Here is a 15,503-nt window from a genome sequence, read left to right as displayed (position 1 = left end):
TTAAAATTTTTTTTTGAATATTGCTACGTCTAACCTTTTTAATGGTTTTCGTTTGCACACTGGTAAAAATTCCATTCATTGGGTCATATAATGTCACTCTCACATATGGATCACTGTTAAAATAAAAAAACACATATATAATTGTTGCTTATTCCCAAACTCAGATTGCTCAACCTATAAAAATCACAGATTTTTCCTTGTTAGCAATTTCTACAATTATTTCCTACTGTTAAAGGGAGGGTTCCTTGGCAGGAGTAGGTAATAATAGTAATTTCTGCATCTTGTTGAAAAGCTAAAGTACTGTGTTAGTGAAATAGACAAAGAATTGGAAAGAAACCTTTTAATCCAATTTAGTGATTTCCAACCTATTTCGATTTTTCAAATTTTGTTCAGTTTTTATTACATTCTTTCTTCTTTGGGGTTGAGATGGTTAATTTGATTCTTAAGCCTAGCTTTGCAAGACCTCAGGTTGTTCCAAGTTATCTCAAGGGTGTAAACTGTTTTTACAAAATAAGACAAAGTGCTTTCAGTTCAAAATAATTATGTGTCATGTAACCCCTTCTACAAAGTGACATGGAAAAGAAAAATCTTGTGATACATAAGTTTGCAAAACAAAAGACTGTACACTTTACCTGTCCCTGGTCAAATTCCTCCCATTTCCTTTGGGGATCCCAAGTACTCACGATTCTCCACCACCAACTCCCCCTCCAATTTCCTCATACAACCTTACTTCTTACTTTGACAAAAATCAAAGCCATCAGACCACTCCCAAGACCCCGGTATTTATCAGAACTCATCCTTACCCCTCACCTCAGTGATTCAGGTGTTGTGCCCCTATTTGAGGCCAATTCCTCTTTGTACATGTTCTAACCACCTGCTCTGGAAACTTTTATCATCTATTTTCATTTCTCCCTTTTGTATCTTCAGCTTTTCTTTTCACCTATGTTTTTCTAGTCACATAATTATGTTTTTAAACCACCTCCCCCCCTTAACTCTTCTTCCTTCCTCCAGCAAAGTGATCTAGATTGTCTTTCCTCCCACCTCAAACTTTCTAGGAAAATAATCTGTAATAATAATAATGACTAATATTTATATAGCAATTACTCTATGCCAGGTACCATTCTAAGCAGTTTACATATATTAACTCTTAGAATCCTTATAACTGCCTGTGAGGTAGGTATGATTATTGTTTTTATTTTGTACAGAGAGATAGTTCAAATCATAGCAGATCATACAGCTACTAAGTGCAAGAGTGAGAACTGACACTCAAGCACCTGGCTTCAGAGGCCATGTTCTTAGCTACTCTAGCCCACCACCTCCCTTTCTTCATTTCCTCAACCCCCACTGCTCTTCAAAGTCTTAGAATCTGGTTGCCACCTCTTTCTTTCTAACCCATCCCTCTGAAAATGCTAAAATCACCAATTTTGCTAAAACAATCAACACTCTCCAGGCACTGATTTTGCTGGTCCTCTCTTTATTTAATACTACTGATTAGTTTCTCTTTGAAACTAATCTCATTTGCTTTCATGACACAACTCCCTTCTGGTTGTCCTTATACTATCCTGATTGTTCTCTCTCGGTTGCTTTCTTAGGATCCTCTCCTACTACCTGCCAGTTAAATACTGAAACTCCCTTAAGTATTGCCCTTGGTCCTTTATTCTCTCTACCTTTTCCCTTCACAATCTCATCCATGGTTTTAACAACTAACTGTGTACTCTCAAATATAAATGTTAAACGTAAATGTAAATATAAGTATATATCCTCAATCTCACCACCCAGCTAGACCCTGCCACCTGGCTGTTTCAGAGTTGATTTTCCCTCCCCCCACCCCCCCCTTTTTTTTTTTTTTTTTGCCTTTTTCCACATTATTTATTCACAGTCACATAGCGACATGAAGGGAATACACCAATTAGGAGTTTTTTGGAGAGAATGGGGTATGGGTGGAAGGGTGGGACTTAAACAGAAAATAATCTTATACACAGCTAGATAGAAGATTTACAGATATCTTTTTAAAAAATGGTATTCTCTGAGGGTAATGGAGTAAGATAAAGTCATCATGAACAAAATAAATTAGCAACTTCTTATTACTGCATAACCAAAAACAAAAGTCTTAGGAAATGGTTTGCAGTTTCTGTCATGATTTACAGATACTTATGTGATATATATTTCCAACATGGAAAAATAAAGACTAACACTGAGTAGTAGATTACCACAATGCAGAGGGAACTTGAACACATGAAAAGAGCTACCATCTGGTAGCAAAAATATATTTACGCTGATATTAGTATCAAGATTAAAGACACTCAAATAAGTTATGCCAATACAGCAGAACTATTATTCCTAACATCATAAGAACAATTTCTTATTACTCCTACTCATAACTAAAAAGTCTAAGAGCTCTGCCCAATTTTCAATTGGCTGTTCTATCATATTATTTTTAAATTGTAAAAGATCTTTATATATATTGTGAATTAAAGGCTTCTATCAGATACAGGTTTTGAAAATATTTCCTCCCCATCTGTGGCTTGCCTTTTCCTTTTCTTAATTGTGTCTTTCAAACAACAAGAGTTTTAAATTCTGATCAAGTCCATTTCAACACTTTCCTTCGTGTTTCATACTTTTTGAGTCCCGTTCAAGAAATCTTTGTGTACCCCAGTAGAGCACAGAGTTTCTCGTATTGTCCTCGCAGAAGTTTTATAATTTTAGCTCTTATTTTCTATATAATGTGTGATAAAGAACAAGGTTCATTTTGTGCCATACAGATAACCCACTGTTCCAGTACCATGTACTGAAAAGACTAACCTCCTTTTGAATTACCTTAATACTTTTTGTCGAAAAGCAATCAGCCATGTGTGTGTGTGTGTGTGTGTGTGTGTGTGTGCGTGCGCATATGTGTGTGTGCATTTCTATATTCTTTCTTCTATTCCGTTGAACAATTTATTTATTCTTATGCCAATGCCACTCTGTTCTGATTACTGTAGCGAGATAGTCAGGCTTGAAATTAGGTAGCATAACTTCTCCAATTTTGCTCTTTTATGAAATTGTTTTGGTTTACTCTATGTCCTTTGACTTTCCATAAAAATAATAGAATCAATTTACCAATTTCTTTAAAAGATCTTTCTGTGAGGGAACCTGTGTGGCTTAGTTGGTTAAGCATCTGACTCTTGATTTCAGCTCAGGTCATGATCTCACAGGGTCATGAGTTCAAGCCTCACATCAGGCTCCACACTGTTAGTGCAGAGCCTGCGTGGGATTCTCTCTCTCCCCCTCTCTCTGCCCCTCCCCAACTCCATCTCTCCCTTTCTCCCTCTCTCTCAAAATAAATAAATAAACTTAAAGAAAAAATCTGGCTATGTTTAAAAAAAGAAAGAAAAAGAAAAGATCATGCTGGGATTTTGACTGGGATTATGCCAAATCTACTCAATTTGAAGAGAGCTAAAACTCTAACAAAAGCGAATCTTCCAATCCATGAACACAGCACATTTATCCACTGATTTAGATCTTTGATTTCCCTCAACAATGTTTTACTGGTTTTTAAAAAAAAAATTTGTTAAGGTTTATTTATTTTTGAAAGAGAGACAGAGAGAGCACAGGAGCAAGTGTGGGAGGGGCAGAGAGAGAGAGGGAGACAGTATCCAAACACACTCCAGGCTCTGAGCTGTCAGCACAGACCCTGACGGGGGCTCGAACTTGTGAACTGTGAGATCATGATCTGAGCTGAGTCATACGCTTAACTGACTGAGCCACCCAGGCATCCCAATGTTTTATAGTTTTCGGTGTAAAGTTTGTACAGATCTTTTGTTAAAATTATTTCTAAGTTTTTATTTTTTATACTATTGTAAATTGATATTTTTAAAATTTATTTTCCAATTGTTCATTGATAGGGTATAAAAATATAATCAATTTTGGTTCACTGAGTTTGTATCTTGTGGCCTTGTACCTTATTAGGTCTGGCAGCTTTTTTTTTTTAGATTCTTTATGGCTTTCCATGTACATGATCATGTTGTCTGCAAACAGACAATTTTCTTCCTTTTTAGTCTACATTACTTTTATTTCTTCTCTTTGCCATATCACACAGCTAGGACATCCAGTACAGTGTTGAACTGACTGTAAAAGGACAAAACCTTGCCTTATTCCTGAATTTAAGTAGAAAGCATTCAGACTGTCACCACTGAGTATGAAGTTAGCTATTGTTTGTTTTTTTGTTTTGTTTTTTTTTCCACAATAACCTTAAGCACGTTTAGAACATTCCCATCTGTCCCTAGATTATTAAGAGTTTCTACCACGAAGAGGTGCTAATGATTTTTTCCTTTCATTGAAATGATCATGTATTTTTCTTTTTTTCTATTAATATAATGAACTACCTTGATCTTTTTAATGTTAACTTATTTTTGAGAGAGACAGACAGACAGAGTGTGAGGAGGGGAGGGGCAGAGAGAGAGGGAGACATAGAATTTGAAGCAGGCTCCAGGCTCTGTCAGCACAGAACCCAACATGGAGCTCAAACTCATGAACCATGAGATCATGACCTGAGCCAAAGTTGGACACTTAACCGACTGAGCCACCCAGACACCCCTTGATTAATTTTTGGCTGTTAAATGAATCCTCCATTTTATTCTTAGCTTGCTGTGATTTTTTTTTTTTTTTTTTTACCGTGAACAGGTATTGGATTTGTCAAATGTACTTTCCATACCTACTGAAGTGAAAATGTGTTATTTCTGTACCATATAAATATGATGAATTACATTGATAGATTTTTTTTTCTTAATGTTTACTTATTTGAGAGAAAGGCAGAGAGAGAGAGAGAGAGAGAGAGAGAGAGAGAGAGAGAGAGAGAGAGAGAGAGAATCCAGAGCAGACTCTGTCCTGACAGCAGAGAGCCTGATGCGGGACTCAAACTCACAACTGTGAGATCATGGCCTGAGCTGAAGTTGGACGCTTAACTGACTGAGCCATGCAGGCACCCTTGATAGATTTTTTTAAAAAAATCAGATCATTTATTATTGTGTGACTTATCGTTGAAATCCTTAAGATGAACTGGATCCTGCAACAGCTGCCTTCTTGGGTTTAGGTGTTGTTCCTTCATGAAATCCATGCTTTCATCTTCTGGGATCAATTTTTAGGTGTCTCATCCAACTAGTCCCAGTGGTATTTCATCTTTTAGCCTTGGCGCTCCAGTTGTACTTTCTCTTCCACTTGGCAGGACAGCCACATCTGCCACAGGTCAACTTCTGAAGGCAGTAGGCCTTAGAGCCACAATGGCAGCACACTATGTGCATTTTACTGTGATGCTTTCCAAATGACGACATCCCCTTTGTCATCTTGCTTCTGCGGCCAAGACCAAAAAGACTGGAAGTGAAGGCACTTCCACTATATCCTACATTGATAGATTTTTTTTTTTTTTAATGTTGAACAAACCTTACATTTCTAGGAAAATGCCTACCTGGTCATATATTGTTATATATCAGTCAATATAGGGCTACTCAGGCTTTCTATTTCTTCTGCGATTGATTTTGGTAATTTGTGTCTTTCAAGAATTTTGTCTATGTCATCTAAGTTGTGTCCAATTCTTTATTAGCATGAAGTTGTACACAGTATTCCCTTTTTGTCTTTTTCAATTCCATAGGCTTTACAGCAATCCCTCTGCTTTCATTCCCATTATGGTAATTTGTGAATTTGTGCCTTCTCTTTTGTTCTTGATCAATATAGCTATAAGTTTAAAATTTTTATTGGTCCCTTCAAAAAATAAGCTTTTGACCTCAATGACTTAAAAAAAAATTTTTTTTAATGTTCATTCAGTTTTGAGAGATAGAGACAGAGTGCAGGTGGGGGAGGAGCAGAGAGAGAGGGAGACACAGAATCAGAAGTAGGCTCCAGGCTCTGAGCTACCAGCCTAGAGCCCAATGTGGGGCTTGAACTCATGAACTATGAGATTATGACCTGAGCCAAAGTCGGCTGCTTTACTGACTGAGCCACCCAGATGCCCCAACCTCAATGATTTTTTTCTATCATTATGCATGTTCTACTTCATTAATTTCTGTCGTTACCTTTATTATTTTCTTCCTTCTGCTTACTTTGGAATTAATTTGCTCTTCTTTTTCTAATTTCTTAAGATCAGAACTCAAATCATTCATTTAGATTTTGCTTCTTTTCTAAGTTAGGCATTTCCAAACTATACATTTTCCTCTAAATATTACTTTAGCTGCATCTCACAAATTTTAATATTGTGTATTTTCATTTTCATTCTGTTCAAATTTTTTCCTAACTTCTCTTGTGATCCCTTCTCTGACTCATATTATTTAGAAGAGTATTGCTTTATTTCCAAATATTTGGGTTTTTCAAAACATCATGTTACTCATTAACAACTTTATTTGTTATCAGAGAACTTCCTATATATAATTTCAGTGTTTTCAAAATTCCTGAGACTTGTCCTAACATGGTCTATGTTGGTGAATGTACCATGCACACTTCAAAAGAATGTGAATTTTGCAGTTGTTTATTGTTTTATGGCCCAACATATTATGACTGACAGACTGTAGGGTAGCTCCTATTATCTCCACCTCCTACTTTTCATGCCCTTTGTGGTATCCTCCTCTTAAATGTGGGAAGAACCTATGCATCCTAACCAATCCTAAAATACATTATGGAAAAACTGACAAAATGTATATGATTGCATTACAAAAGACTATGTATGCTTGGGGACCCCCTCCTTTGCTAGCTTTGAAAAAGCAAGATGTTAGCTTGTGAGCTGCCATATGAAGAAGGTCATATGGCAAGGAACTTAGGGTGTCCTGTGTCTGACAGCCAGCAAAACTGAAACCGTCAGTCTGGCGGCCTACAAGGAACTATATGCTATTAATAATCACATGAGTTTGAAAGTGGACCCTTCCCCAAGTAAGTCTCAGATGAGGTCATACCCCTGGCCAATACCTTGATTGCAGCTCTATGAGAACCTAATGTAGACAACACAGCTAACGCATGAAAGGATTCTGACCCACAGAAACTATGAGATAATATGTGTGCATTCTTTTAAGCTGCTAAATTTATGGTAATCAGAGTCATGCAGAAATAGATAATACGTTTATGGGCTATGCTAGTTTATGTACTATGTCCACTTGAAAAGAATGTATACATGCAGTTGTTAGAAATAGTGTTCCTTATGTTGAAGTTGTTCACAATATTGTTCAAATTTATGTTTTTGTTGATTTTCTAATCTAGTTGTTTCATCAACTGGTGAGAGAGGTGTTAATGTCTCCAACTATGATTATGGAATTTTTTATTTGTCCTTTTAATTCTGTCCAGCTTGGCTGCAAAATATTATGTTGCATATTATCATGCATAACATTATGCATATTATTTTCAAGTTCTGTTATCAGGCACATATTTATGATTGTTTTATAATTTATTTATGATTTATGATGGTTACAGCCTCCTGTAACCTCCTGGTTACAGCCTCTTTTATTGTTATGACATGTCTGCAAATACTTTCTGGTGTTGAAATCTATTTTATCAGATATTAATAAATCTACATCAGTCTTTTTACACTTACTGTTTGTATGGCATATTTCTTTGGATGCATTTTATTTCATCTTAGCTGTGCCTTTATATTTTAGATGCATCTTTTATAAACAACATGTAATCGGGTCTTGTTTTTCAATCTATTCTAACAACCTCTGACTCTGCCTCATATTTGCCTTAGTCCATTAATGTTTAATGTTATTATTGATAAGATTGAATTTAGGTCTACCAATTTATTATTCGTTTTTTATTCTTTTCTTTCCCTCTTTTTTTTCTTTTCTTGATCATTTATTCATTTCTTGGCCTTTTAATTATTTATTTTCTCAGGAATTTCATTTAAAAATATCTTTTGGTTTTTTTATCTATAATTCTTTACATTATATTCAGTGGCTTATCTAAGTCTTACAAAACACACCCTTAATTTTTTATTCCACTTACATTTAATATTGTACCACTCTATTAAACAGGTCCATAACTGTGTTGAGGAGCAGGAACTGGTGTATTATATTAAGAATGTGCAAATTATGATGTGCTGAGTGAGGAGGAATAAACCACCCACATGGAGTTGACAGGTAGCTCCTCAGCATGTGAGCTCCTGCTTTGGGGAAGTGAAAACCTCAGGGTCATTTTGATTGAAGGCAGTTTTAATATACCCACACAAAGGAAGTAAGTCACAAGATTTGTTACTTAGAGATCCCAGAAACAGGAGGAAATGGGGGGGAGGGGTGGTGGAAGGGAAAGCAATGAGCCAGAAGAAGGGCAGTCTTCCATTACCAGGTCATGAGTGAGTAAGAGATAAAGAACAAGGTAGCAACCACCTATTACTTATAAGGTGATTGGGGTGGACGTCACTAACTTTTTGTGGTCTTAACTCTAAGTGGTTATTTTAAAAAGGTGCCCTGGAGAACACATAGGGGGAACTTGTGATAGAAATCTTAAGCTCAGGTCCTTATCTAAATGTCCAGACCCTGGGTGTGAGCAGGGTTGTCATAATGTAAAATGCCCAGGAGGCAACTAAATTCAGTTGTTTTTCTTTCATCACAATAACCCACACCTATTCCTGTCCTTTAAGCTATAGTTGTTATATATATTCCATCTACATATAACATAAATCCTGTAAGAAATGTTGTAATTTGTGATTTAAACAGGCATACGTTTTATTTTTTTTAAGTTATGATAAAAACAACATAAGGTATTTTTCATATTCCCAGATATTTACCGTTTCCTTATTCCTTTCTGAGGATCTGTGTTTCCATCTATTATCATTCTTTTTTAGCTGGAAGAACTTCCTTTGGCTCTTCTTATACTGCAGGTCTGCCAATGATAAAACCTTATAGTTTTCTTTTATCTGAAAGTGCTGTTATTTTGTCATCATCCTAAAGGACATTTTCACTGAATACAGAATTCTGGATTGACAACTGTTATTCTATTGTTGCATTTTCTTCTGGCCTCCATAGTTTCTTGGGAGAAGTCAGCCCTTAACCAAATTGGTAGTTCCCATGCACGTAATACGTCATTTTCTTCTCTTTCTTCTGTCAGGATTTTTCCTTATACTCGTCTTTCAACAGTTTGGTTATGATGTGCCTCACTTGTTCCTCCTAGTGTTATCCTGCTTGGGATTTCTGGATACTATCTATTTGTATCTTTCATCAGATTTTTAAAAATTGGCCATTCTTTTTTTTTTTTTTTTAATTTTAGAGAGAGTGTGAGCAGGGGAGAAGGGCAGAGGGCGAGAGGAAGAGAATCCCAAGCTCAACCATTATTTCTTAAAAAATGTTTTGCCTCAGGTGGCTCAGTCGGTTAACTGTCCAACTCTTGATTTTAGCTCAGTCGGTTCAGTGTCCAACTCTTGATTTTGGCTCAGGTCATGAAATCACGATTCATGAGTTTGAGCCCCATGTGTTGGACTCTACACAGATAGTACAGAGCCTGCTCGGGATTCTCTCTCTCCCTGTGTCTACCTCACCCCCACTCACATTCTCTCACTCTCTCTGTCAAAATAAATAAATAAACTTAAAAAAAAATTTTTGCCTCTTCTATTTCTAGGACTCTAACTACATGTATGTTAGACTGTCTGATATTCTCTAACAAATCCCTGAGTCACTGTTCATTTAAAAAGTTATTTCAATCTTTGTCTCTGTCATTTTCTAATTGGAAAATAATCTCTATTGATCTAATTTTAAGGCAATTAAGTTTTCCTCTTCATCGGCATTCTGCTGTCAATTCCACCAAGACTTTTAATTTCAAATATTATATTTTTCAGTTCTAGAATTATTTTTTATGGTTTCTATCTCATTCCTGAGATTTTCAATCTTTACTGGTATAATATCAAGTATAAGCATGCTATTAAAACGTGTTCCATTTTCCTGGTTCTTTATAGATCATATAATTTTCAATTATATCCTAAACATTATAAATATTAAGTTGTGGAGACTCTGGATTCTGCAATTTTCTCTGATGATTATTTGTTTTCTTTTATCATATAATTAATTATCTTATTTGGACAAGAACTACAAACCATGTTTCTTGGGCAACAACTCTTATCTCTATTCAGATCTTTTTCTTTATTTTTAAAAAATTGTTTAAAGAATGTTTTATTTATTATTTTTGAGAGAGAGAGAGAAAGAGAGAGAGACAGAGAGCATAAGTGGGGGAGGAGCAGACAAAGAGGGAGGCAGAATCTAAAGCAGGCTCCAGGCTCTGGGCTGTCAGCACAGAGCCTGAAGCGGTGCTCGAATTCACTAGCTGTGAAATCATGACCTAAGGTGAAGTTGAATGCTTAACCAATTGAGCCACCCAGGGGCCCCAGATTTTTTGACTTTAGTTGAGATGCTTTGAATCTGCTATCACATGTGTGATTCAGGGTCAGCAGATGTCCATCGGCACAGTTTGGGAACCTACTCTCTGCGTCTTTCCCTTCCAGAATCCCCAACCTTGCTATGTGATAGTTCAGATAGCAACGAATTTAGTAAAACACCAATTGGAAATATAATCATTCTGCCTTACACAATAATTTACCTATTAATAATATTATTCAATTATGCAGGAAACCAAAGTTTAGAAAAAATTAAATAACCAGTGCAGTTTTAAAATTACAAACCGACTTAATGTACTTACCTAGCTCCCAAGATATCCTTTTTGGCAAGGCCTATTCCAGCTATCACTTTGACCCTCACAATTCGGGAATTTTCCTAAAATACAAAAATTTATATACTATTTTCATGTACTTTATAACCTATCTAAGACACATACGTTTAAATATATATATATCTCAAATAAAGTATTCAGGATATTAAAATTACTTGGAGGAATCTTTTTTAAGAATTAATCTGATTAAAAAGATATGAGAGAAAATAAAAAACTATGTTGTTATTTGTGGATAACTTGATATATACAAAGAAAACACAAATAAACTAGTGTTAAACTATTACATTAAGACCTTACCATTGCTTCCAAGAAAATCTACATCCAAATTCCTAGTAGTAATATTTATCATTGTTGCTATGTACACAATAAAAATCAAGAGCTTATAATCATTTGTAATAACTATTCAAAAAGGTAATTTTTTTAAAGTTTTTATTTAAATACTAGTTAGTTAACATTCAGTGTAATATTACTTTCAGGTATACAATTCATTGATTCAACGCTTAAATAAAAAAAAAAAAAACAAACAAACACCTGGTGCTCACCACCACCAGGGCACTCCTCAATCCCATCCTATTTACCCCATCCCTACCCCCACCTCCCCAGTTGGTTATTTATAGTTAAGCGTCTGTTTCTTGGTCGTGTCTCTCTTTTTTTCCCTAGGCTCATTATTTTAAAAATCTCACTCAATAGATTGTACAGTATATAAAACTATAGTATATTGATACTGTAATATATCAAGCACTAAATATCCTAGGTATTATATACTGTTATGAGGTTTAATATAAGAATGTCTTTTGAGATACATATTGAAATACTTAGGGATAAAATGTGATAGAGTACAATTTACGTTTAAATGGCTAAGCAAATAAAATGTTGAATGTGAATGTGTGTGTGTGTGTGTGTGTGTGTGTGTGTGTATAAATAAAGGAATGAGTAAAATGTTACCAATTTGTGGATCTAGCTGAGGGTTATACAGGTGTTCATTGCGCTATTTTAACTGTCCTGTAGATTTTAGGTTGTTTGAAATTAAAAGGTGAGTAAGAAAATATTACAAAACAGAATGCTTATTTTTAAAAAATTCCCAAGTAAGCAAAACTATTAGACACTGAGAAATAAAATTAATAAGAAATGTAAAATACTTTTATGGATAAAATTATAAAAACTTATTGAAGAACACAAAAAAGACTTAAATAAATGAAGAAATTTACTGTGTTCATGGATGGAATTATTCCAATTATTGTCTGTTTTCTCCAAAGTAACCTATAAATTCAATACAATTCTAACTCCCTCACCCCCAAATTTTTTCATAGGTTTTAACAATAATTGTAAAATTCATAGGTAAGAGTAAAAATGAGTAAAGAAGTAAGCAATAACATTCAACCACTATCTTATCTTATATACAGAAACAAACTGCAACTACGTTAAAGTCTAAAAGCAAAAAAAGAATACTTTAAAATTTTCATAAGAAATTTTAGAATATTTCTGACAGTGGGGTAGGAAAGGATTTTAAAAAATACAAACTCTAATGGGAAAAGTGGTTAGATTTGATATTAAAATTATGTACCTTTTGCAAGAGAAGAGATGCCATGAACAAAATAAGAAGTCAAGGGGACAGACAAGGTGTTAGTATCTAAAATGTGTGCCACTGACAAATTACGATTATCTAGAATCCATAAAGAACTCCAAAAAACCTGGGGGTGAAATATAAACAGTCTAATACAAGAAATCATAGAGAATGTACAGTTAATACATGAAAAGATATTCAATCTCACCAGTAATCAGGGAGAAATCTAATACACTGTTGTTAGGAAGTATACATTGAAGATTCATTTTGAAGAGACATTTGGAAAACCTACTAATGTTCTAAATTAATAACTCAGAAATTCTACTTTTAGGTCTAGTCCCTAGATAAACTTTCACTCACGTACTCAAGGACATAAGCACAACAGCATTCACAGGAGTATTTCTAAGATCAAGAAATATGAAATAAGTGTTGCCCAGCAGAGAGCAACCTCATGGATTCTATTATACAATCATTCCATCAGCAAGTAGTCAGTCATATTCCCTTCTGAGCAGAGGTCTGGAAAGGAGATAATACACATATCACAGAATGTTTATTTCAATCTTCTTCTATTTCTAAATGCTTATGACCACCCTCATTCCTGGAAGTTCACTGAATAAATATGAAAATGGGAATATTCTATTAGCTCTAAAACAGATGATAAATTCAGATAATACAAAAATCTTTACAAAAGATGCTAGATAAAATATGTTTCCTCTATCCCTAAATAGAACTAAATACAGAGTTGATGGTGCAAGAAAGAAGGGAAATCCTCAGGTATCAGAAGAAAGATGGAATTAAAAACCAGAGAGAAAAATATGTGAACTGAAATTTCAGTTTTCTGCAGGGACTGATTCCCAAAAAACTGAAAACATCTGCAGTCACTCTTCCTGGAAAGTCCCACTGACTAAATAGGCCCATTAAAGGATTCTACTGGCCCCAATAGCCACATTTTCACTATACCACTTGACTGGGAAATGGCTGTGCTTTATTAGGTACTGATCTCCCACACTGAATTCTGAAAATCAGAACACTTTTCTGAGATGACTTAATAAATAAATACAAACATTTTCAAGTGGTCAAGTGTAATGAAAAGTGCCATCAGCAAATAACGTTATTTGAAAATCCCAACTTTTGTAAACACAGACAAGTGTTTATAATTTAGATATAAATTTAATCGAGGAAACAATCTGAAATAGTTAATCCATATTGGTGGAGCCTCTACTGAAAAAATCCCCCAGAAGTCTCCTGGAGAAAAATGTAACAAGCATTAATTTTAAAAATTCCAGGGGATGATAAATTATTCACAGTGACAAATACATTTGACTTTTAAACCTTCTTGCATTTCCTTCCACAAAAATCAGAACTAGTTATTTTCGATGCTGCTGGTGTTAATGGATGTGAAGCTATATTGACTTGAGATTTTGTCATAAAATTAAATAAGAAATGCCCTTTATTTTCACATTTCCATTCACATCTGTGCATTTTACAAATTAATGTTAGAAAATTGTCAAAATGGGTCTTTGCAATCACATCCATAAGCAGAAATCATACCTCACATCATCTTTGAAAATGAAGAGCATAAATGCTGCAACTAGAAACTAAACTCTTCAATACTTTTGGAAACATGATATTCAAAGTACTGTTAATAGAAACTTGGACAGTGCTCAAATGAGGAAAAAAGAAACAAAAATTAAACAACTCTTCCTTATTCAAAACGGAAACAGACCACAGCTGTTTGCTAAAGTTTGAGTTTCCCCTCCACTCCTAAGAGAGCTTTCCTGATTTTTGAAAGTGAAATGTAAAAGTCACAAATGGCAGGCAAAGGTATGTGGCTTTTCTTAATGACAGTACACAATAAAATGGTAATGTGTTATCTATGCAGGAGGCTACAGTAATTAAAAGCAGCTTTCCAGACCTGAGATTTTCTCCACAATTCATGAAAATAGCTACCAACTGCTCCTTAATCTTTTGTCAATGCCCCCATTTCCAGGAATAGGAAATGTAGAGCTGTCCTGTATCACCTGAGCAGTCATTTAAAATGTATTATTATTTTTTAATGACAGGGGCACCTGGGTGCCTCAGTGGGTTAAGCATCCGACTCTTGATCTTGGATCAGGTCAAGCCCCACCTGTGTCAGGCTCTGTGCTGACAGCAAGGAACCTCCTTGGGATTCTCTCTCTCCCTCTTCCGCCTCTCCTTGCTCCTGTGCGCATATACTCTATCTCTGTCTCTCAAAAGTGGATGGACATTAAAAAAAATACATACATATATATATATATAGAGAGAGAGAGAGAGAGAGAAAGAGTATCATTTAATGAGAGAAAATAATTATAATGTTAATTGGAAAAATCAGGATGCAGAGTGATATTTATTCTGTGATAACTGAAAAAAGATATGCAGATGGATGAAGATTAGAAGGAAATATTTAACAGCGATAATAACTATTAAAATAATGAGATGATGAAGGTTTTTGCTTTACTTCTTAAACTTTTTGTAAATTTTATAACTTTTATAAATTATAAATTTTTAAGTTATAATTTATAACTTTTTTAAGTTATAACTTTTTTATAAATTTACATTGAAGTTTTTTCTTTAAGAAAGGCTTGCCTTTTCTTCAAAGTCCAAATGCCATCTTTTCAAAAAGATTTCATAGTTGAAATGAATTTTCCCCTCTCGATGTTAAAGCCCACTTTTACAGCACTTATCACATATGGTCTTGTATCTGCGGAGATAAACGATGTGTCTTTCTGCACTATTAAAATTGTGGTATTTTGAAGCTCAGGAAACTTATCTTTTCATTATCTTTGTATCCTCTGTGAAACTCAGTAGAATACTTGGCACAGAGCAGAGGGTAACAAATTCTTGATTAACCACAAAGCTTTCTGAAGTAGCTGAAAGAAGGATTAAGGCATTTTATCAAGAAAGGAAAAGTTTGTACAGTGAGCCCAGAACACTGGCTGCCAGATCTATACCCACAAAACAGATGACTGGAAGACTTCTCTTTGAGGAAACTGAATGATGCCAGGGAGGGGAGGAACCAAATGTTGTAAGTACTTATATGTGAGAACCCCACAGTGAAATGACAAGTTCAGATAACCCTATCATGCTATACTCCAGTCAAAAGTAACTGCCTACTGTACAGAGGATGTATATTAGCAAATGATGGAATAAATTAGGGAGGAGGAAGACAAGAGATTACAGAAACAGGAGCTCCAACACAGAAAAAAAGATAAAGGGGATTCTCACAATAAGGGCAAATGGAAGCCTGCAGGTG

The 15,503-nt window shown here is 34.9% G+C and overlaps 1 protein-coding gene and 1 pseudogene across 4 annotated transcripts in view; both read right to left on the bottom strand.

Moving 5' to 3' along the window:
• The window catches only part of NEDD4 (NEDD4 E3 ubiquitin protein ligase), a 136,543-nt gene that overhangs the window by 109,976 nt on the left and 11,064 nt on the right, over positions 1-15,503 (bottom strand). For 2 of the 4 annotated variants that reach the window (XM_019442025.2, XM_019442027.2), the window contains exons 2-3: positions 10,636-10,709; positions 35-113 (exon numbers count right to left, since the gene is read on the bottom strand). In XM_019442025.2, coding sequence (XP_019297570.1) covers positions 35-113; positions 10,636-10,709 — 153 coding nt within the window. Of the gene's footprint in view, positions 1-34; positions 114-8,737; positions 8,833-10,635; positions 10,710-15,503 lie in introns of all 4 variants that reach the window. The other 2 variants (XM_019442028.2, XM_019442029.2) reach the window with 2 other exon arrangements.
• LOC128772952 (60S ribosomal protein L37-like) lies at positions 4,639-8,731 on the bottom strand (annotated as a pseudogene).

Source organism: Panthera pardus, unplaced genomic scaffold (assembly GCF_024362965.1).
Source record: "Panthera pardus isolate Hobbes unplaced genomic scaffold, ASM2436296v1 HiC_scaffold_24, whole genome shotgun sequence".
Classification (NCBI taxonomy): Eukaryota; Metazoa; Chordata; class Mammalia; order Carnivora; family Felidae; genus Panthera; species Panthera pardus.
The sequence above is the reverse complement of the archived record's forward strand: the minus strand, read 5'-3'. Positions and strand labels throughout refer to the sequence as shown.